General features: G+C 45.3%; 1 protein-coding gene across 1 annotated transcript in view; it reads left to right on the plus strand.

The window, feature by feature from the left end:
* TMEM131 (transmembrane protein 131) overlaps window positions 1-11,825 on the plus strand; it is a 244,454-nt gene extending 232,629 nt beyond the window's left edge. Inside the window, exons 34-41 of the mRNA XM_012641982.1 lie at window positions 1,682-1,806; window positions 2,009-2,158; window positions 5,837-5,999; window positions 7,215-7,336; window positions 7,440-7,536; window positions 8,696-8,793; window positions 9,346-9,506; window positions 10,775-11,825. Of these exons, the coding sequence (XP_012497436.1) occupies window positions 1,682-1,806; window positions 2,009-2,158; window positions 5,837-5,999; window positions 7,215-7,336; window positions 7,440-7,536; window positions 8,696-8,793; window positions 9,346-9,506; window positions 10,775-11,059 (1,201 nt within the window). The 3' untranslated portion in view covers window positions 11,060-11,825. The remainder of the gene's footprint in view (window positions 1-1,681; window positions 1,807-2,008; window positions 2,159-5,836; window positions 6,000-7,214; window positions 7,337-7,439; window positions 7,537-8,695; window positions 8,794-9,345; window positions 9,507-10,774) is intronic.
* The last annotated feature ends 8,214 nt before the right edge of the window (window positions 11,826-20,039 follow it).

Genomic DNA, 20,039 nt, shown 5'->3' on the forward strand with positions numbered 1-20,039 from the left:
TATTAACACTTTACATATTTACATAACTTAAATGTAATAATCTAAAATAAGCAAAGCAAGTTGAATAGAATAATCATACTCCCGATAATCTGCTTGAATAGCATGCTCAGCTCAGGGCCGAGGGCCATGGACACCACATTGCACACATTGGCCCCAGACCCACCGGCACAAGGAAAACCCTGCTCCATTGCTGGTCCTGTCCCTAACCCTACCTTCAATTCTCTTTCTCCCATCTTTCCCCAGATGGGGCATGTACTGTATATTCCATGATAAAAATAAAGACTGGCATCTGAACATCTTTCTCTTTCTCCCTTTTAGAAAGAATCATTTCAGTTGAGTTGGCTCTAACCCATCAGAAGCCTTAAAAAAGGTTTCTTGATAGAAATCATCTGGCTTAATTTGAGAAAGTATGAATCAGCAAAAATAAAACAGTTGTCTAGCACCTTTTTTCTTAAAAACCAGTTAGTTTTACAGTAGCACAGAGTTAAGCTTTGTATAAATAGATAACCTCAACACTTAGAAACTGCTTAAAAATAACTCACACCCACACCACCTCCACTACCACCACCAGAGAACTGGGTGTTTGTGTCATGGGAACCTTTGGGTTTTTTTTTTTTTTAGAAGATGGGTGTTTTTAAATAACCCTGTCACAAGTGGAAGAGGGACAAAAGATTTTATAAAACTGTAGTATTCATAGTGTGGCCCATAAACAGTGAATTTTTTCACTTCAGTTCATTATCCTACCTAAAATTCTACTTATTTGGGCTAGTTACACTGCTCACAATACCACCTTACGTGGGCCGGCTACCCAGTTTCATTTCTCATAGAGATTACTTCTCTACAGCTGCTTGTCTCCCAGCAGATTTTAATGTCTTCCTTATCAGGTTATGCAGACTTAAAATAGCCCATCAGGCCTCCCATTTTGCCTTGGCTGGCAGGAAGTTCAAAGTCAATTAATTTTCCTCTTTACACATGTTTATTATCTTAAGCTTGCCTTAAAATCTTTCAGAAAGCATGTAAACCCTAAATAAATCAATAAAAAGAACATTTAAATTGTTTGCCTAGGATTAGAAGGAAAGTTCATCCCACCACTCACCTAGACCTTAGGTACATACGCAGTCCTGCTGCTCTGCAGTGGGCTCAGTGGACTTCTTGTAGGTAACGCAGGAACTTAGCCCTCGCTCACTTCATAGTTTCTGTGAGGCAAACATGTTCAAAGTTTTGAATAGCAGAACCTCTGATGTTACAAGTCTGAGATCTTTCAAAATCTCCACATTCAAGAATCCCACTGGTGGTCTAGACACAGGGAGACTCACACACAAGCAAAATGACTGCACTTACCAGCCCCCAACCAGCAAGTTTGTGCTAAGGGCTTTATGCATGTTATCTGAGATAGGTGCTCTAACCCATTACATATTCTTAAATAATGGACCTCAGTTCCTTATCAGCACTCAGAATAGCGAAGGTTAAACCTGCCAGTGCTGAGTGTCTGCTGAGCAGTCTTAGAGTGTTGGGAATGCAGCCAGTTCTAAGTTAGAGCTGTGGGTAGATAACACCCCAGGAAGCCATCTTAGTAAAGCATGCATTTGAATTGTAGGATAATTACAGTATTAATGACTTCTACCCTCTGCTTCAAAACAAAGGAATAAATTTGTATTTTCCATCCGTGATTGTCTTTCAGTTCTTTAGAACTACCATATACTCCCCCGTTGGAAACTAAACAGCGTAGAAATCTCCCAACCAAGATTCCTCTTCCAGCTTCATTGACAAATGGATCCAAATCACGAAATTCCCAGAAAACAAAAGGTATTGTCATTTTGGTTATACAAATCTTTTCATGATGCGCACTGTATTAATCATTGTTGTGAATTACCAGTAAGCAACCAGTAGTTGTTAATCATACAAGGCTAAGGCTGTATTCTTGTCCTTACCAGAAGGTTCATTGAAATAGACCTGAAAGAAAGGAATTACCTTCCATTAACAACATTCTTTCCTAATTTTTATGCAGGTACAAATAAGTTAGTGGATAACAGGCCATCTGCCCTAGCAAAATTCCTTCCAAATAGTCAAGAACTAGGCAACACCAGTAGCTCAGAGGGTGAAAAAGACTCTCCTCCACCAGAGTGGGATTCTGTGCCAGTTCACAAACCCGGCAGCTGTAAGTATGGTGATCTGGAAACCACAGGGCTCCACTTACCCACAGCCCCTCACCTTGGGCATGGAACTCTGCAGGGGCATGTTGTGTTAGGAGGAGACGCATAGTCAGTGGTCTTCTGGGGCCACCTGGTAGCAGCCAGCAAGAGCCCATTGTCACATAGTCTGGCCAGTTGCTGAACTGCTGTAGGTTGAAATTGGCCCTGGTAGGAGTATTTACACCAGAGAAACCATGAAGCAGTTCGCAGCAGGGCTTTTCTCCAGCAAGCTGGTATCCCAGCACAGCACTGCCCGGCGTGCAGAGGGGAATGATCCGCTTGGAGTGGTTGGCCATCCAAAGAATCGCTTGCTTTGTGAAAGCATTGACTCAGCAATCCTTCACCTGACTTGCTCCTCATACATTTGTAGTGTAAACGTCTTTGTAAGAGTTCAGTTTACTGTCCTATCTTTTACATAAACAACCTAGAGGAAGGTTTTGTTATTTTTCTCACTACCTTCTTAACCATGTTTCTTCAGTTTGGCCTGCAGTAAATCAAGACAGTTAGCACAGTCAGCTAAAATAAAATAGAAATCCTCACCCTACCACTGATACTCATGACCTGAAGTAGAAGACAGCAGAGACCAGAAAAGGGATGGGCCTAACTGGCAGGGATTTGGGAACAAGAGAGGCTGGCCTTAGGGCTGATGTGTCTGCACTCACTGCTGTGTTAGAGTGAACTTAGATTTGGCCTGTTTATATTTGGTCTTCCTCATTTTCCCTTTAGTATAATTAGGCTTGAGTAACAATCCGATTATTCAAGGGGAAGGGGAGTTGAAGAGTGGGTTACTGAAGCACCTGTTGCATTGAATGAGGGCAGAGAACCTGGAAACTCAGGAGTGGTTTCTGTTCCACGTGCCTTCTCGCCTTCCCACCTGTGTAACTCCTGGAAAGAGACGCTGTCTGTATTAAAGCCTGTAGCCCCTATTTGCCAGACTTTCTGGCGGCACCTTTCAATACTATCTTTCGCCTAGGGTGAGAGGTAACCCCAAAGCCTTGGTCATTCAAGAAATCTTGAACAAGTCTGTGAGCGGCCTGCGTCCAGGCCTGCTTTCGGTTCCTCAGAGCCTCTGTGGATCTGGACGTTAGTCCTTGGCTGGATGCTCTGTGATTTGGGCAGTTCCCAGTGAAACAACTGCCACCTTCAGCACCGGGAGCCAGTTTCATAGGGTTGTTGTAAGGCCCAGTGGAGTAACATGAGCTCAGCTGGTGAAGAAATGACACAAACTCAGGGAATTATGCAGCAGGGGAGGAGGTGTGTTAGCCGGACACAGCCACAAGACACATAGCTGGCTGGTAGTGTCACCACCTAGTGGCACCTGAGACGTGTTGGTGTCTCTCCTTTGACATGGAGGGAAAAGGATGACTGGACCCAACCCCCTGGGATTTCAGCTCTGTACCGCAGGAGGGGAGGACTGTGGCTAGAGGAGAAGCTGAAGAGCCCAGTGCTGCGGGCCTCAGTTTCCTGCCTGGCTCTTCACGGAGCCCCAGGGCTGAGCTCAACGGCATGCAGCTGGACGGTTCTGCCACGGGAAAAGTCTCCTAGGCCCACATCTGCATGGTCCTTCTGTGTTTTCCTAGCCAGGAAATACCTTGTGCTGCTCCCAAGCCTTGTAATCTCTCTGCTCTGACCACCAGCCTTACTAGAAAGCTCTAGCAGGGCTCCACTCTGTATCTAGCTAGAGGAAACCAGGAGTCAGTCTCACGTGCTCCCCATCACTTGTACCTTTTTGCCCTGCCCCCACTTTCTTATCTTTTCTCCCCTCTCCTCCCCTTGATATTCCATCTTGCTTGGACCCGACTCCTGCAAGCGCTCTGTCAGTGGTGCTGGGCTTATGCAGCTGCCTAGGGTTAGAGCGTTGGGCCACTCAAGACTGGCCACGCCAGGATGTGGCAGTAATCACCAGGGAGGCGTTTTGCGCCCCTGCATAGAGATCTCTCTAGTCCATGTGGCACCCTTAGCATGGCGCCCATTACCATGTGAGATGCTGAGAAAATTCTCCCTGAATAATTTCATGATTTAAAAAGAAAAAATTCAAAGCGTTATTGAAAGGCAAATCAAAAGCCACAAAGGAAAAATTTAATAATATTTGAATATAAAAGTTCTCTAATCACACATCCTGTGCTATTCTAGGTCTCCCTCTACCCCATCTTCTCTTTGTATTTCAAGCATTATTCCATAAGATCTTTCTCCCACTTCTCTTAACTTTCCCTGTTTCATTCCATCAACAAAATGTACCGAGTGCTTCTGCTGCGCTGGGCCCTGTGAAGCACATCCGGCTGATGGAGAGCTGTCCCCGGGGACACAGAACACCTTACCCAGTACGGGCACTGTGGGCAGAGTGAGCAGGCACGGGGCAGAGACAGCCATTCTGAGCAGGCAGTTCCAAGGGCACACGTCACTGTGGGGGCAGGAGGAGGCCAGAGCAGGTGTCATACAAGAGGTGGTTAGGGAAGGGTCAGGACAGTTGTGCAATTAGTGACTCTGTAGTGTAGATGTGGTATCGTGGGAGGCTTCAGAGGAGCGTGAGAGGGGTGATTTGAGCGGGGTTCACACAGAGACACATTTGAGATGGGACCTGAGCACAGACATCAGGTCACCAGAACAACAGAGCTGGCCATGAGGATGGGGAACAGAGAGCTTGGGCTTCCAAGAGAATGCTGCTTTGCTGGGCATTGTCACACAGGGTTCTTGACACAGCCAAGGAACAAGGAGCCTTACCCAGGCCCTGAGCCCTAGGGTTTTGGGGAGAGGCAGCTGGTGTTGGAAGGAATGACAGGAGTGGAGTCACCCACAGAGCAGGCCACAGTTCTGGAAGTGAGGGAACCGGGGAAGTAGAGCAGAGTGGACTCACTGTAGACAGATCTCGCAGGCCGGTTGAAAGCGTGCCAAGCTGGGCAGAGCTGCGCTGGGCTGGGGACTGTGTCCACAGGGGCGAAGCCCTCTCCTGATCTCTCTTCGTATTGCAGTATTGGGAGCATCACCAAGGTACACACAATAGATGTGTAAAGTGATAACATTTTTCTGACAAAAGTTATGATCCATTTAGTGAGTACAAACAAGTACTATTTATGACAGTAATTTTTTTTAATTTTTAAAGCAGCTATGTAGACGTCACCTTAAAGGGCACAGGAATATGCTAGCAGCTCATAATCTTTTGTAAAACAGGGCTCAGAGCTACACCTACCAGACACACAGACAGAGAGATGAGGCGTCCTTCTCGTTGTAGAACTTGGAAATTCAGGCTGGGGCCCTGCCCCTGCCCCTGCTGTAGGTGTAATCCTGGACGCAGGCACAGAGATTCTTTCCAGTCCCTGGGTGGTGGCTTCAGCAGCCACTTCCAGGATGCTGGAAACCCTCTTCCCCGCCCTGAATCAGGAGAAGTGAAGAGGTTGACCAGACCCGCCCAAGAACGCCCTGCAAGCGCAGAGCAGGCCGGTGATTCCCTGAAAGCCCCTAGTGCACAGAGAAGTGACTTCCCCTCTTTTTCTTTAAAACCTTTGGACAGAACACTTGTAAGAGCTTTTGTTTTCTTTGTAGAAGCCCTTGAGTTCTGCATAGTCTTAGAACATCAAAAGTAACTGATTTTAAAGAGTGCTATTCAAAATATCACATTAATGAGACCTTTTGTTTTTAATTTCCAGCTACTGATAGCCTTTATAAACTTTCTCTGCAAACCCTCAACGCAGACATTTTCTTAAAACAACGCCAGACCTCACCAACACCTGCCTCTCCATCTCCCCCGGCTGCCCCATGCCCTTTCGCGTCCCGGGGCAGCTACAGCAGCATCGTCAACAGCTCCAGCAGGTAGGCTCGCTGCTCCCACCTGTTCTCGAGCCAGAACTTCTCTAAAACTTGATGTCTCTCCGTATAAGTGGAAACACTGGCCATAGGTCACTGTCCTGTGTCACATGTGACAGCTGCTGTTTTGTGGTTGTTTGGCCCCTTTGCCTGGGGTCAGCTCTCCCTTCCTGCTTTCTGCGTGGTATTCATCCCCGACCCCAGCAGTAACCCCCCCCATTCCTGTTCTAATCCATGTGTCCTGTGGGCTGAGAAATGCATCGTTTAACTTATTAGAATTATGTTCTAGTTGAAGAGTCAATAAGCATTTACTAAGCATTAACTGAAGATCTAAAGATGTCCTGTGAGTTGGGAATATGGGTTTTTATGGCATCTATTTTGATCTTAGGGCAGTTTGGCTTAGAACTTAGAAGGATCTGGTCCCAGCCGGTTGCTGCTGGGTGAGATGCTGCAGTAGGCAGTGTGTACACACAGGAAGGCGGCCTCCTGACCGCGCAGACGAGGCACATGGACCATGCTCCTCTCTGGGGGCACAGAGCCACCCTCGGGTCTTCTTGCCACAGTGTAAGGAGAGCCTCAGTGATTGTTGTGATCAAACACGGTGCTCTCACTGTGTGCCAGTGCTGTCTCAGCGTTGCATGGGCTTCAGCGCACCTCATCCCACCTGCAGGCACAGGATTGGGTCCTCCATGATTGCCAAAGAGGCAAAACCACTGATGCTGGGGAGGCCACCTTGCTCAGGGCCCTCGCCTCAGTGAGCACGATATCCTATCCTGACAGGGAAGCAGACTGCCCAAGAACCAGACCCTGTCCCGTGTGTAGATGTCTGCCAGCAGGCTCATGTTCCACTCCACATCTCCCCACCGAGGGGCTCCCTCTCTAGCATTCGTCTCTAAAATGTGATCACAGCCTTTTCCAGTCCCTAAATTGTGATCCCTGCCCTGGTTTCTTCCATAGTGACCTTTTATTTTCTCACCTTTCCCCATACATCCCTTTAATTTTCTGATAAAGCAGTCTGTGGCCCCGGAGCATTTTATACAAGGCTGCTGTGCTCTGCCCTGGGCCGTTTCCAGGTCCCCATCCCAAGACTCAGTCCCAGCCGCAGTGAAGTGCACGCAGGGCTCGGTCCTGCTGGCCCCACACCACCCTGAGACAGGTGGCCCCAGCGCTCCACAGTGGGCACTGCTGATGAGGATTTTGTTCTCTCTTTGCTGCTTCAAGTGACCCTAAAACAAAGCAGCCAAATGGAAGCAAACACAAGTTGACAAAAGCAGCTTCTCTCCCTGGCAAGAACGGCAACCCCACTTTTGCAGCAGTCACAGCTGGTTACGACAAGAGCCCAGGTGAGTGCCTTTGCTTCAAAGACCTGTCACACCTGGGCATCAGCATGGTGGAATGACCTTTGTTCTGTTATGCCTATGACTGATTCAGAATCCGTTGTTACAGGTGGGAATGGCTTTGCTAAAGTTTCTTCAAACAAAACAGATTTTTCCAGCAGCCTTGGCATTTCACATGCTCCTATTGACAGTGATGGCTCAGACAGGTACAGTAGACCGTTCTTAATCAATAGAAAGATTTCTCAAGTCAGGTTAGCATCTTCTATCCAGAGGTGGGTTTCAAGGCATTCTTCCATAACTTGCAAGCAGGTGTTCATCAGAAGTGGTCAGATGCCTCTAAGAAATCTTGTCAGCTGGGTGGAGGCAGAAAGCTGTTGCTGTTCTTCCCCTGGTGGCTTCCCGGACAGAGGGAAGGAGGCGCCACCACACACATACCCCAAGCCTGTCTCAGCGCAGCAGACATGCATAGTAAATCCATTCTCATTCTTCTCCGTTATCATGGTCTGTAGTAAGAATGGATGTGATCTGATCATTAGAAATAGAAGAGCAAAAATGTATTTGGGGCCGGGCGTGGTGGCTCATGCCTGTAATCCTAGCACTCTGGGAGGCCGAGGCGGGAGGATCACTCGAGGTCAGGAGTTCGAGACCAGCCTGAGCAAGAGCAAGACCCGGTCTCTACTAAAAAATAGAAGGAAATTATCTAAACAACTAAAAATATATAGAAAAAATTAGCTGGGCACAGTGGCGCATGCCTGTAGTCCCAGCTACTTGGTAGGCTGAGGCAGAAGGATCACTTGAGCACAGGAGTTTGAGGTTGCTGTGAGCTAGGCTGACGTCACGGCACTCTAACCTGGGCAACAAGAGCGAGACTCTGTCTCCAAAAAAAAAATGTATTTGGGAGGAAGGAAATTGGAACAAATACTAGCCGATTTATAGTAAATCATTTGCTGTGCTGCTCTCTCGACCCAGAGCCCCAGCTTGCTGTCCATGCAGTGGGCGTGGTGGCATGCAGCCGCCGCCCCGTTGGTTTTCCCATATGAACAGCAACAGCGGAGCACCACCTTACCCACCTTGTAGTAATAGAAAATGAGTCCTAGAGTTGAAACTGTTTTTTAATACTTCCATTACCAGAAAGTAAACATAAGGAAAAAATACCTGTTTTCTCTGCAAAGCTCTTGGTTTGAACCAGTGATAGGGTATTTAGGAGTAAGCAGCCATTTTTCAGTTCTTCTTTGCTTTGTTTTTAATATTTGAGTACCCCCAGTTGAAGCAGTGTCTCTTGTTTGTGAAGCTGTGCATAATGGATTCGTTTTCTCTAACCATCATACACCTTTGTGTCTTGCATTCTTCCCTTGTAACATTTAGCTCGGGTTTGTGGAGTCCCATCAGCAACCCAAGCAGCCCTGACTTCACACCCCTCAATTCGTTCTCGGCCTTTGGAAATTCTTTTAATCTAACTGGCGGTGAGTGTTTAACACTAGTCCTGTAACTGATAAGCCTGTGGGCAAAGGAGGAAGAGGCGGCGTGGTTTTGTGTGTTGGAGAAACATGACACAGGAAGGAGGCCCAGCAAGAAGCTCCCTGGGAAGGGCCTCTGCTACCTTCTCCCCACTCCCCCTCTCCACACACCAGCCTGAAGGGCAGTGGAGCGGGCTCCGCACTGTGTGGGAGCCAGTTGGTTTGGGCTCCACAGCATGTATTTAAGGGCTTCAGGAAAGGATTCTGGTCTGAAATACAACTCCTGGGTATGGAGGGCCCCTCCTTTTTTTCTTACTATCTGGAATTAGAGGCAGTGACAGGAGTTTTGCATTCACTGTAATGTTAGAGTGGGGGAATGTGTGCATTTTGATGTGATCATGTGCTGTGTGCTTGAGTTCTGGGGAGCATCCCTGCCCCGCCATACATACACTCCCCTGGAGTGTGGTGGGATGTGTGTCTACTGCATGAAGTCCTGTCTTGGCTGAGTGATCATGGCAAAATCAAATATGGACTTGATGACTGTTTCCTTACTTTCAGAAGTTTTCAGCAAACTCGGGTTATCTCGATCATGTAATCAGGCCTCCCAGAGGAGCTGGAACGAGTTTAACAGTAGCCCTTCGTACCTTTGGGACTCCCCAGCGACAGATTCCAGCCCTTCCTGGCCAGCCAGTTCCAGCTCCCCGACCCACACAGCCACAGTGAGTACTTGGGTAGCACTGACAGAGTTATAATCGTCAAACAGCAGTGTGAAAGGGACGGGTTAGAACAGTGGCGACAATAGAAGTACTATCTTTATATGCAACCCATCAGTGTCTTCAGAGCTGTTGCAGTCAGGGACCTGTAGGAAGAACAACTGGGCAGCTGTGGGGGTTGATCCCTGAATTCCCTCCTAGTAGATCATGGTCATTTTCTGCCTCTTCCCATGGGCCCATCGTAGGTTCAAATGATGGCTGAGAGCAGCCTTCACTGTCTGTGTGATGCAGGCACTGGGCTTCCACAAGCAAGCTGGGAAGTTGTGTTTATTTTGTTTATGAGAAGCATCTCTTAGCTTGAGCTTTCTACTGTGTATTTGTTTCCTTCTTGGTTAAAGTTTTCTGCAAAGATTATGCTCCAAAAAAGTATTTTTTTTTTTTTGAGACAGAGTCTCGCTCCGTCGCCCCAGGTGAGTGCAGTGACCAGATCATAGCTCACTGCAGCCTCAAACTCCTGGGCTCAAGTGATCCTCCTGCCTCAGCCTCCCGAGTAGCTGGGACTACAGGTGCATGCCATCACGCCTGGCTAATTTTTTCTATTTTTCAGTCGAGATGGGGTCTCGCTCAGAGTGGTCTCAAATTCCTGAGCTCAAGTGATCCTCCCGTCTCGGCCTCCCAGACTAAAAAAATATTCTTACCCAGGAAAATAATTGGTGGTTTCAGCTTTCACAAAATTATGACAGAAAAATATGACCCCACTGTGATTACTTCTCTGTTCTCCAGAGAACAGAGTAATAAATTAGACATGCAAGATTTAGTGGTAGATATTTGAACTTCATAGATTCCAAAGATTGTCTTCACTTGTAATCATTCTGGCTTCATTTTTGAAAGCATCTTAACCATTCTTTAAAACAGGTCAGAAAACTTTCTATAAAGAGTCAGATAGTAAAAATTTGGGGCTTTGCAGGCCACACTGTCGCAGCTATTTAGCTCTGCCATTGGAGTCCAGAAGTCACCATAGACAGGACGTAAACAAATGGGTAAAGCTTTTATTTTTCAAAAGTAGGCAGGGCTGGATCTGGCCCACTGTCATTCGACAACCCTTGTTTAGAATATCAGAACCACCTGCCCAGACTCTGGGGTAGCTATATAGAGAGAACACTTATTTTAAAGTAAATAAGGTGAAAGAAATCTCTGGCCTTGGCCCGTCTTTTGCATAGCCGCCCCAACCACCTGCCGGGCCCCCAGTGCTCAGTATTTTCTGTTTGTCACAGTCAATCCTGGGCAACACCAGCGGCCTGTGGTCCACCACTCCATTCAGCAGCTCGATTTGGTCCAGCAACCTTAACAGCGCCCTTCCCTTCACCACTCCAGCGGACACGCTGGCAAGCCTCAGCCTCACGGGCACAGAACATGCCGCCGCGCCTCACGCTCCTTCCGCTGCCGGGCCAGCCAGCGACTTGGGACAGGCCTACAACCCGTGGCGGATATGGAGCCCCACCATCGGGAGAAGAAGCTCTGACCCTTGGTCTAATTCGCACTTCCCTCATGAGAATTAAAATTAGGCAAAAAAAAATAGTGGGGGGGCCCTCGTCTAGATCATGATATGCCAGTTTTGGGACATCCTTTTCAGGCTCTCCCAGCCGCAGCTCCCCACTCCCCGCCCCTCCTCTTTGCGACACAGACTCAAGCAGGGCAGGCTTGGACCACTCGCTTCTTTCAGATCTTTCTTGCTATTATGGTAATATGAGATTTCCTGTTGTGCTTTTAGAGAAAAGTCTGGATTCAGCCACAAACTCTAATAAGACCTGTACATCTGAGAACCTTACCTGTTGCCACGTTTTCACCCCGTGTTCCTCCATGCTTTATTTATATGTATGAACACAAATTTGACATTACAGCTAAGGAAATAATTTGAGTTGATTCAAAAGTCCTGGCATGTGACAATTTTATTAAATTACCAAGTTTGGTTTTTAATAATTTCTCAATATTATGCGCCAAGATCTAATTTTAAAACTGTATGCGGACTTTGTGCTGAAAATACAGAGTATTTTTTTAAAGTAAGGCTGTCTTGGTTTAAAAGCAGATTACAGAAATGTAAAAGTCAACTTAAGAACAGTGAATGAATGTAAAAACATTCAGTTGAGACCACATGCATTTTCTGTGCTGTTTGTACTTGAGGTATGTAACATTTGTATACCTGAATTTATTTTAAAGATGAACCGAAATGCACATAGCCAAGTCTTGAGATACAAGATTGAATGTGTATTTCTTAAAAATACAACTTTGTGTTGTACTTTGAAATAAATGATGCTTTTTTCAAAAGCCTTGAATTGTTTTGTTTATTCACCAGCAAGGGGCATTTATTTGGGTTTTCTCACATCAAAGTAAACCATCCTATCCTTGCCTTACTCTAGGAAGTTGACAGGTAAAGATGGTGTTTGCTGTTTCCTGGCTGGAACCCCTGTGGTCTAATGGCATTCCCTGTATGTCCGTGGTAATCATGCAGGGTCCTTGATAGAAAGTTACTCGGAAGCCCACTTGGATTGCCTCAGTGACAGCTTTCCACTATCGTAAACCTAAAGGCCTCACAGCAGTCATTGCTGACATCACTGAATAGTTATTCTGCCTCCGGCACTTGACCAAAACCTTGGCGTATGTTTGAGTTATCTCCATTTTACACTTGAACTCAGCCCCTGAGAGGCTGGTGGTAGTGTCCCTGGCTGGTAAGTGCTGACTGGGAGGGAGCTGTGTCCCGCTCACCACTGCGTGTTCTGAGATTGGCCAACCTTAATCAAACGTGAGTCTGAGGAAGTTGTATGGTGAGAGGAAGAGGGAAGCAGGGCCTGGAGGGAGGAGCAGCAGGAACCAGAGAGGTGGCCTGGAGCAGGGCCCTGAGGACAGCTCCACAGCACGCAGCCACCTTGTCCTTGCCCTTCTGGGTTTGAGGGAGTCAATGGAAGAAGCCTTGGGCTGTGGCATGGGGGCCAGGGAGGGACTGGAAACAGCCGTTACCCACTGGTATTGAAATGCTTCAGCAGTTTACCAGCCAGCACAGCTGTACCCCGAAGACAGGTTGGATGGAAGGCGACCTGTGTGAAGTGAAGTTGCAGGATGGAGCCGCAGGTAGGCAGTGACGCAGCGCGCCGTGCAGACACGCCAGCTGGAGCAGCTGGAAGCCTCAGTATAGATCAGAATTGACTTAGCCACGTCTATAAAGTGCAGAAGTAAAGTTCACCCATCTCAAATTTAGTTTTCTTTTTAAGTAGAAATGCATTCACCCTTTCCAACTTTAAGATTCCTACAATAGGGCCGGGCGCGGTGGCTCACGCCTGTAATCCTAGCACTCTGGGAGGCTGAGGCGGGCGGATTGTTTGAGCTCAGGAGTTCGAAACCAGCCTAAGCAAGAGCGAGACCCCGTCTCTACCAAAAATAGAAAGAAATTAATTGGACAACTAAAAATATATAGAAAAAATTAGCCGGGCATGGTGGCACATGCCTGTAGTCCCAGCTACTCGGGAGGCTGAGGCAGAAGGATTGCTTGAGCCCAGGAGTTTGAGGTTGCTGTGAGCCAGGCTGACGCCACGGCACTCACTCTAGCCTGGGCAACAAAAGCGAGACTCTGTCTCAAAAAAAAAAAAAAAAAGATTCCTACAACTCCTCCAAGTGGGGTCCCGCTAGAGTCTACACGGATGCCAGGCAAGTGTCAGTGTTGCCACAACACATCGATTTGGTTTAATCTTTCAGAAAGCGTCGTGTGCTCCAACTTGCTTTTCTCATTCTCTGGTTTCCAGTCTCTCTCAAAGCCAGCCTTTTCCAGGTAACTAGGAGATGCTAACGTTCTGATTGAGATCAGTCACATCATGAAGAAATCAAACTGTCCCCATGGAAGTCAGAGTGGCTTAGTTGAAATGTTATACGGTGTGATTTTTAATGTGACCTTTTCTCTGCTTTATACCAAAGTTCAGTAGAACAAGCCATGTAGATTTTACAGGCTATGATTTGTCACTCGGGGACATCAGATTTCCTGTGCAACCAGAGCCCTGGTGCACAGGGCTGATGTCAGGCCTTGTACAAACTAGTGAGCAGGGTCTCCTATGTGCACTTGCAAAATCAGGGCAAATTTAAGGCTTGGGATTCTCTTTCTACATGAAAGCAAATAAATAAGGTGGAAAGCTCTGCAAATAGGTGAGAGTCATGTAAACCCTCATTTACAAAAGAAAAAAATTACATTGGCAAACTTCGCCTCAATACGGGTATCTCCTAAGGAGATCCTAAACTTGGATCCCTAAGCAAGGATCCTAAACTTGCTTCATAAGAACCACCTGACACTCCCAAACTCCTTCCTTTTTTACATTCTGTTGTCATCCATGAGACTCACCAGCAGGCTTGAGACATACCATACACTCGAAAAGGGGGAAAAATACAAGGGTTTCTCATGTTACCTGGCTTTTCCACATAACTCTGAGGGTAGATATTTGCATGGCAACATACTCACCAAATCTGAAGCTTTGATGGAATTCAGAGTCTAATAGTTTACGGTTAAAACTCATTAGCTCTGTAACTGGGCCAAGGTTGAATTTAAAATTAAAAACTATACATATAAAATTGTATTTAAATAATAGTGGGTATCTTTTTTAAATATATCAATTTTTTTTTTTTTTGAGACAAGATCTTGCTCTGTCACCCAGGCTCAGTGCAGCCTCAAACTCCTGGGATCTTCCTACCCTAGCCTCCAGTAGCTGGGGACTATAGGCATGAGCCACCACACACTTACTATTAGTTTAATTTTATAAAATTCTTACAGTATAATTCATGAAGACTGACTATGTTAACAAAATTATAATGTCCAGATTAACTCTGAAAACTTAGACCTAACTTAATTTATAAATAATTTTTAAATACTTGTGCAGTTTCTGAAAAGAAAACTGACACAAAAAGAATTCACTTTAATGTACCCTTAGTTCTTAAAATGGCAGGTTAATGAAATATGCAGATACTTTTGGATAATATGTTTTTTCCATTTAAAAATTTTAAAGTAATATGAGAAATGTTCATAAAATATCAGTTTTTATATTTCTGTTGTCTGGAAATCTCATGTCTGGAGGGGAAAAGTACAGTTCGATTACTATTATAGATCATAATGTAGTCATACTGGGGATGAAGTTGCATAAACATACATGTATATGTACAGAATAACACAATGATTTTCTATTTGCTTATTTTTAAAAGTTGTTAATCCTAATATATGTAGTTTAATATACTGAAAAGTTGATTATATTTTAAAGCTATGGTTAAAAACTTCAAATCATTACCTGTTTAATATATTTATATATCTAAATGCATACAAATAAAGGTATAATAGATTCTTTTTACATTTTTCTTACATAAATTATGTACCAAAGGAGTAAAATTAGAATTTCGGTTTTTCATGCAAAGTGATTTAGATAAATTATGCCAAATGAAGGAGATTCCTTTTTGTCACCAAATTCGCAATGTAAAAAATACATACCCTTTAGTAATTTTGTTAGAGTTCCCTTTGAATAGCCTTAATTTTATTCCTATTTCAAAATGCTATCAGATTTAAATTTACCCTTAAAGTGTAGACCAATCCCAGAAATTAAATCATCTCAGATGACTAAAATATTTGCTTCCACATGGGCAAGTTCAAAAAAAAGAGCAAATGTTTGTACTGAAAGTATAAATGTCTTTGGAGGTAGTCCACATACGAATGCTTTAGAAACAGAGGCTTCTAACATTGACAAAAGCCCCTGAAAATCTAAAGACATTTTAGATGCTTTGCTATTGTCTAAGAGAATAGCTATAGTAACAATAAAAGGTCATTCAAGCACAAAGACCCAGACCCTAATGGCAATGTTTGGGCTGACCACCATGCTAAAGAAACAAGATTAGCCTGGAGAAATACTCCTGTGATCTCACTGGTCTTGAAGAAATGCAGAGAGGCTATCATTAACTGTCAGAACAAGCCCCTGATTTGGAAAAGGAAAACAGAGACAAGTTACAAAGATGGGGAAAGTTATGACGTTCATTGCCTCTTAGGATGGCCAACTGATACCACCAAGAAAGTTTATAGTGGAGTCTAACAAAAATTCTTCATGATATTATCCATAATTAGATACCTGTACAGAAGTAAATTGGCAACAATATTAAATCAAATCTCACCAGGTAATTTTAGAGGTATTGCCAAGGAAATTTACAAAATGTCCTCCCTGTGAATGAAGCAATCCTGATAAAACGTTTAAATGCAGAGATGGGCAGGAACTGGCGCCTTGAAGGCCCTTCAGACACCTCCAAATGCCTCCTGTTGTGGATTACGAATACGGTTCTGGTTTTGTTTATTTTCACTATGGATTGAAAATTTCCTTGCTAGAGAGCAACGGACAAAAACAAAAAGTGCTTGATTTTGTTTTCCAACCTGGAAAATCCCCACTTATCTAAAATGACAAAGATACTCATTTTTCTACTACATTTCTAAAGAAACACTGAAGTTTTGACTTCAGTCCAGAAATTTCACTTGTTTTCCACAATCCTCTAGAAAAACAACTAATGGAATTTTAAAAGTAAAATTAGCAAACCTCTCAGAAACCTCTGAAATTCTGCATCTTAAGATATAACCATTAGCATTGTGTTTATAAGATCAACCACCTCTGGATGCCACATCACCTCATGAATTATAATAATAACATGCCACCAAACACAGTTTCAGATTTCACCCCGTCTTAGCTTCTACATGATTACAAACATTTTATTTCCAGCTTTATCTCAACTGATATGAACTATACAGTATATACAAAACACCCACCTCTACGTGATCTGTAGGTTCTGTACAAAAGACACGAAATACACTCACTCCTATTATAATAAATCATTCTTACACTCCCCGTACAATCTGTGCTCCAGTGGGACATTACAGCTTGTTGGATATCAGGTTATGTGGGCCTACCACACGCTCACTTATCCTGTGTATTCAGAGTCGTTAGATATTTGCAACTACCACCTCTCCAGTAATCCATTCTTTTTTTTGAGAGTCTCACTTTGTTGCCCGGGCTAGAGTGAGTGCCGTGGCGTCATCCTAGCTCACAGCAACCTCAGACTCCTGGGCTCAAGCAATCCTTCTGCCTCAGCTCCCAAGTAGCTGGGACTACAAGCATGCGCCACTATGCCCGGCTAATTTTTTTTTCTATATATTTTTAGCTGTCCAATTAATTTCTTTCTATTTTTGGTAGAGATGGGGTCTCGCTCTTGCTCAGCCTGGTCTCGAACTCCTGAGCTCAAACGATCCGCCCGCCTCGGCCTCCCAGAGTGCTAGGATTACAGACGTGAGCCACCGCGCCTGGCCCAGTAATCCATTCTTTAAAAGAATGCCCAGTATTCCAAAATTAAATTACCACAGGTTATTCAAAAACCTTCCAGTAGAGACCACTGATGTGCTCTTCATGCATACCCTGCAAACTGCTATTCCAACCAAGGGAAGAAAACAACGAGAGATGACAGTTCGATACCAATCAATAATTTTAGCTGAAGTAAATCAGACCACTCTGCTCTCAAAGACCAACAAACTGAGTCCATTCTTTAGAGTTGTCAAGAACAATCATACAGCCCTTGTTTTTCTTTTAGCCAGCAAAGGGGCAGGTTATGCTATAGCAAATATTCCTTTTTCATACCTATAAAAATACTCCAAGGGAAATAGGACAGCCTGTGACTATTAAAAGGAAAAGGCCCCTCGACTCTCTAAAGTCAACCCAACTGGATTCTGAGACACGATTCCATTACCTGGCGGTCAGAGTCCAGGCCCTTGTCTTGGAGACCTCTTACAGGGACCAGTAGTCTCTGTGTTTCTATAATTGCCTATAAAATGGTTAGCCAATATATTCTGTCTAGAGTTTTACATGCTGCTACACAGCATTTCTTAGGTCATGCAGTTCAACAACTCACTTAACAGAGGAAGGAAGAGAGATTAGCCCTGGTATAACTATAGGCTGTGTTCAATAGACACTCTCCAGCCAGCCTCCAAGCAGAGCAAACTCCCAACTCCATAGACCCACACCCCAAACAACTAACCAAAGCCCAAATCCTACAATTGCTACTTTCTAACACCCTGAGAGACCCCATGGTTCACTGTTGTGTGTATTCCCTGGGCTGCAAGGAGAAGCCCAAATTGTTTAACTACCAGTGTGTTGCTGCTTTTCTTTGGAGAAGGACATTGACATGGGCAAAGGGGCAGGCCTGGGTCCCAGTCCTGGCTCTGCCACTCACTGATCATGGGCTTTGGGCACACTCATTGCTGCTTTCAGAGCCTCAATTTCCCCATACTCAAAATAGGAACATCCTATCTTAGAAGATGGTCCGAAAAAAACATGAGGAGAGGCCAAATAGATAAATGGTAACGCTTCCTGTTCTTATCTATCACTGTGGTAAATTATTCCAAAGGCATTTCAGGTCTTAAGCCTCTAGAAATGCAAACTTCCCAATAGGATGGAACTAATTCTGGAAGGGGGCATGGGGCCACAGACCTGGAGCCCCCTGAGCTGCTTGCCACTGCAGGGGCCCCTCCGCCCACCCACCCATCTCACAATGCACCACAGGGTCCACTGCCAGCCCTGGCCTGCCCTTTGCCTCAGCGCTAGTCAGGCAACAAACCCAGGGACATGTTTCCTAGAGGGGCTGGGTTTGGATAAGGTATCTATCTACGTGTGGCCAGACCATTCCTCCCGGCCACATCCCCTTTTGCAGGGAGAGAGGAGACTGCACCAGATCTCTGTGCCCACAAAGCACCACCCCCTTATCCAGGTAGCCAGCATGTGGTTGCAAGTCTTAATGCATTCAGTGTCCTTCTGCAACTTAATTCTCTTGCCCTCAGTCCCAGTCCCACTTCCAAGCACACCTGCAGGTGGGCCATTGCAGCCATTCCTAGCATCGTGTAGACCTGGCCCCTGACAGTGCATCACTGACCCAGAACCCCAGGGTGGGCAGGGCTTGCTGTCGCCTAGAAAGACCCATTGCCAGCATAGCTTGGTGCCTGCCTTCTAACTGTCCCTTTGGGAAAAGCACCCCCCACACCCCACAGGGGCAGCCTACTACGCATGCTCTTCTTAGCCCCACCGCTTTAAAAAATGGTGTCACATCCGCTATAAGCAATACTTCCTCTACAAACGCACTCCCAAACTAAACTGTCACAGACACATCCGTGGAACCTATTATGATGAGCAAATGAAATAGATGATCGGTGTATTTTCGTGGTCCCCCACGGCAGGGGGACGCCTGTGGCTCTGTTTCCAGGAGAAATGTTGTGGGAAGCTACAGAAATTGAAACTTTGACTTACAGTGCTATGACACTGTACTTGCTTTATAAAATTAGAATCAAAGTGTCTTTTAGAGGTAGCATGAAGCTTGGTGCGTGCACGCTGGAGAAGCTCCCCACTGAGAACCTCCGTGGGAGAAAACCCTTCCTGTTCAGCGGGCTCTGGCAACAGCTGCAGGGTGGGCAGGGCTGTCAGAACCCACAGAGTGTCTCGGGTGCCAGACACAGCACAGAGGCCACCAGGGGCAGGCTAGTAAAATCATAAGTGAGAAAAGACCCTGGTATTTCTGCTTCATAGACAAAAATAACCCTGCAGTTCACTAGAACAGCCAGGGTGGGAAAACATACCCGACTACACATGGCCTGTTTTCTTTCCACCTCACCTGAGGAAAATCAGACCAACAAGAAATTGGAGAAAGAGGCCAGGTACGGTGGCTCACTCCTGTAGTCCCAGCACTTTGAGAGGCTGAGGTAGGAGAATCGCTTGAGCCCAGGAGTTTGAGGCTGCAGTGAGCTATGATCATACCAGTGCACTCCAGCCTAGGTGGCAGAGTAAGACCCTATCTCAAAAAAGAAAGGAAGGGAGGAAGGGAGACAGGCAGGGAGGAAGGGAAGAAAAGAAGAACGAACCATGACTTCCTAAAAAAAAAAATTGAGCCTCTTCTTGATCAAATAAAACCTGCTTTATACTTGCCAACTGGATTAGCAGTTTTCATTCATTACAAATACTATACCAATACGTCATTTGTAAGGAACTGGTCTTCCCTTACCATGACCAAGTTGGGTTTAGCCCCATCATCAACATTGTTAATAAATGTTCCTAATGCAGCCACTGCCCTAATAAACCTTCAAAAGGTAAGAAACATGGGCCCAGGTTAGACTGTTGTATACACAGAAATGGGCAGTCAAGCCGAGAACCACAGACCTATAGCTCTATCACCCTCTCCTATGGAGTAGTGACCAGCCACCCCATTAATTGGAAAATTTCACCCTCAATATTTCCCATACCTGGGTTTTAAAGTCTAGGCACTTGGCTTCAAGATACGACAGTCTTGTTTTCATGGAGATAAAATTCACATAAAGTAAAATTCACCACTTTAACCATTCTAAAGTATACGACTCAACTGAAACAGCATGGTACTGGCACAAGAACAGAGACATAGACCAATGGAACAGAACTGAGACCCAGGTTTAAAACCATCCTCATATAGCCATCT

Source organism: Propithecus coquereli, unplaced genomic scaffold (genome assembly GCF_000956105.1).
Source record: "Propithecus coquereli isolate 6110/MARCELLA unplaced genomic scaffold, Pcoq_1.0 Scaffold171, whole genome shotgun sequence".
Lineage (NCBI taxonomy): Eukaryota > Metazoa > Chordata > Mammalia > Primates > Indriidae > Propithecus > Propithecus coquereli.